Source organism: Culex quinquefasciatus, chromosome 2, assembly GCF_015732765.1.
Source record: "Culex quinquefasciatus strain JHB chromosome 2, VPISU_Cqui_1.0_pri_paternal, whole genome shotgun sequence".
NCBI classification, from domain to species: domain Eukaryota; kingdom Metazoa; phylum Arthropoda; class Insecta; order Diptera; family Culicidae; genus Culex; species Culex quinquefasciatus.
Window position 1 is genome coordinate 104,815,985 of NC_051862.1, and position 1,695 is coordinate 104,817,679.

At 48.5% G+C, this 1,695-nt stretch overlaps 1 protein-coding gene across 1 annotated transcript; it reads left to right on the forward strand.

Moving 5' to 3' along the window:
* The first annotated feature begins 243 nt into the window (after positions 1 to 243).
* Positions 244 to 1,453, forward strand: LOC6046104 (probable histone-lysine N-methyltransferase Mes-4). Its single transcript, XM_038250558.1, has 3 exons — positions 244 to 538; positions 967 to 1,268; positions 1,346 to 1,453. The coding sequence occupies exons 1-3, from the start codon at positions 244 to 246 to the stop codon at positions 1,451 to 1,453; spliced, it is 705 nt and encodes a 234-aa protein (XP_038106486.1).
* Positions 1,454 to 1,695: the final 242 nt, after the last annotated feature.

A 1,695-nucleotide genomic window follows, 5' to 3' on the forward strand; every position in this document is an offset into this window, starting at 1 on the left:
AAATTCATGCTGAATCGACATATTTACGAAGATGGAAATGACGTCCTGGCTTAAATTAAAACCTATACCTTTCTTTAGTAAGAAAGGCAAAATCCAATCAAAGCCAACCCGTTTTTTTTTCTTCCTGCGAAAAGTTGCATGCGGTTTTAACAGCAACAATAAAAGTGGTCCAGTCAAGCAGTCGAACAATCAGATTCTGATGACCACTCGACGGTTGTTCCGGTTGTTCCTTTGCCATACCACATGTGTCACTCCTGCGTCACAGAAGATCCTTGTACCAACTCGACCGCCACACGGGGCTCTCTCGTCCGGTGCATTCGATGTCCTTCCAAGTGCATTCCCGCCGGATTCCAGCTACCGACCACGTCGATCATGATCTGCCCCAAGCACTCACTCGACCAGTGCTCAATCAACGACAAAGCGGAAGTCTCATATGCTGCAAAACCTGCCCGACGGCCTCCCACCTCGAGTGCCTCCAGTTTAACCCGCCGGAAGGTCACTAAATCTGCGAAGAGTGCGAATCCGGCAGAATGCCAATGTACAACGAGATCGTCTGGGCCAAATATTCCGCGTTCAAGTTCTGGCCCGCGCTCACGATAGCCCTGCCAGCGGACCCGGTCGTGGTGTTCCGGCGGCAACACAAGTAAAAAGACATTTGCGTGCGCTTCTTCGGCACGCACGATTTTGGATGGATCAACCGGAGGCGAATCTACCTCTATCACGAAGGCGACTCGGACATCGTGGCGGCCGGAAGCAGTCGGACATGATGGAGCGGTACAATGAAGAATCGACCCAGGACGATTTGAGCCAACAAGGTCCATCGTTGCTCCGCTGAGAGGGCACAACGCGGGGTGAGTTTGTCGAGGGAATGGTTTTCCGTATCAATTGTTACATTTTCTATTTTATTTCGACAGGAGGACTAGATCGGTGAGTACAAATAGTCGGACAAGGACCCTTGCGGGCTAGACTCGAACTGCATCAACCGGGCGCTGCTCGTGGATACCCATCAAGCGCTGGGGTCTGGTTGCGCGTCGCGTGATCGAGTACGAGAAGTGATCAACAACGAGGAGTTGCCGCGGCGGATAGAGCAAAAGGACGAAAATTACTACTTCCTGACGGTGGACTCGGAGCTGACGATCGACGCGGGGCCCAAGAGCAACTTGGCCCGGTTCATCAACTACTCGTGCGAGTCCAACTGCGAGACGCTGCTGTGGAAGGTCGGCGGAAGCCAATCCGTGGGGCTGTTTGCCCTCAAGGACCTCAAGGCAGTAAGTTTTTCGAAATACCGGTAAAAACACTTACTACAACTAACTCTTCTTACTCTTTTCTCCACCAGCGCTAAGAGCTCACCTTCAACTACAACTTTGAGACGTTCGGCGACCAGAAGAAGATTTGCCACTGTGGTGCGAGCAAGTGTTGCGGGCTGATCGTCAGCGAAGGAACGGAGAATTGAAGTGGGATAGTCACAACGGTCTTGCGCGACTTCTAGGTGCAGATTGTAACGTGGGTTACCTGGTCGAGTACTCAAATGCCAACAGTGATTTATTTATTTATTTATTTATTTATTTATTTATTTATTTATTTATTTATTTATTTATTTATTTATTTATTTATTTATTTATTTATTAAAATCATCCGACCACATGGTCTTAATGAAGTTTTGTTGTTGTTGTTTGTTCGCTTTACAATATAGTA

Excerpts from the sequence above, each read along its gene's own strand:
- LOC6046104 (XM_038250558.1), top strand. The coding sequence starts at position 244 with ATGTGTCACTCCTGCGTCACAGAAGATCCTTGTACCAACTCGACCGCC. Across the intron at positions 539-966 it reads GAATCCGGCAGAATGCCAAT|ACTCGAACTGCATCAACCGG; the intron begins GTACAACGAGAT and ends CTTGCGGGCTAG. Across the intron at positions 1,269-1,345 it reads CCCTCAAGGACCTCAAGGCA|CTCACCTTCAACTACAACTT; the intron begins GTAAGTTTTTCG and ends CAGCGCTAAGAG.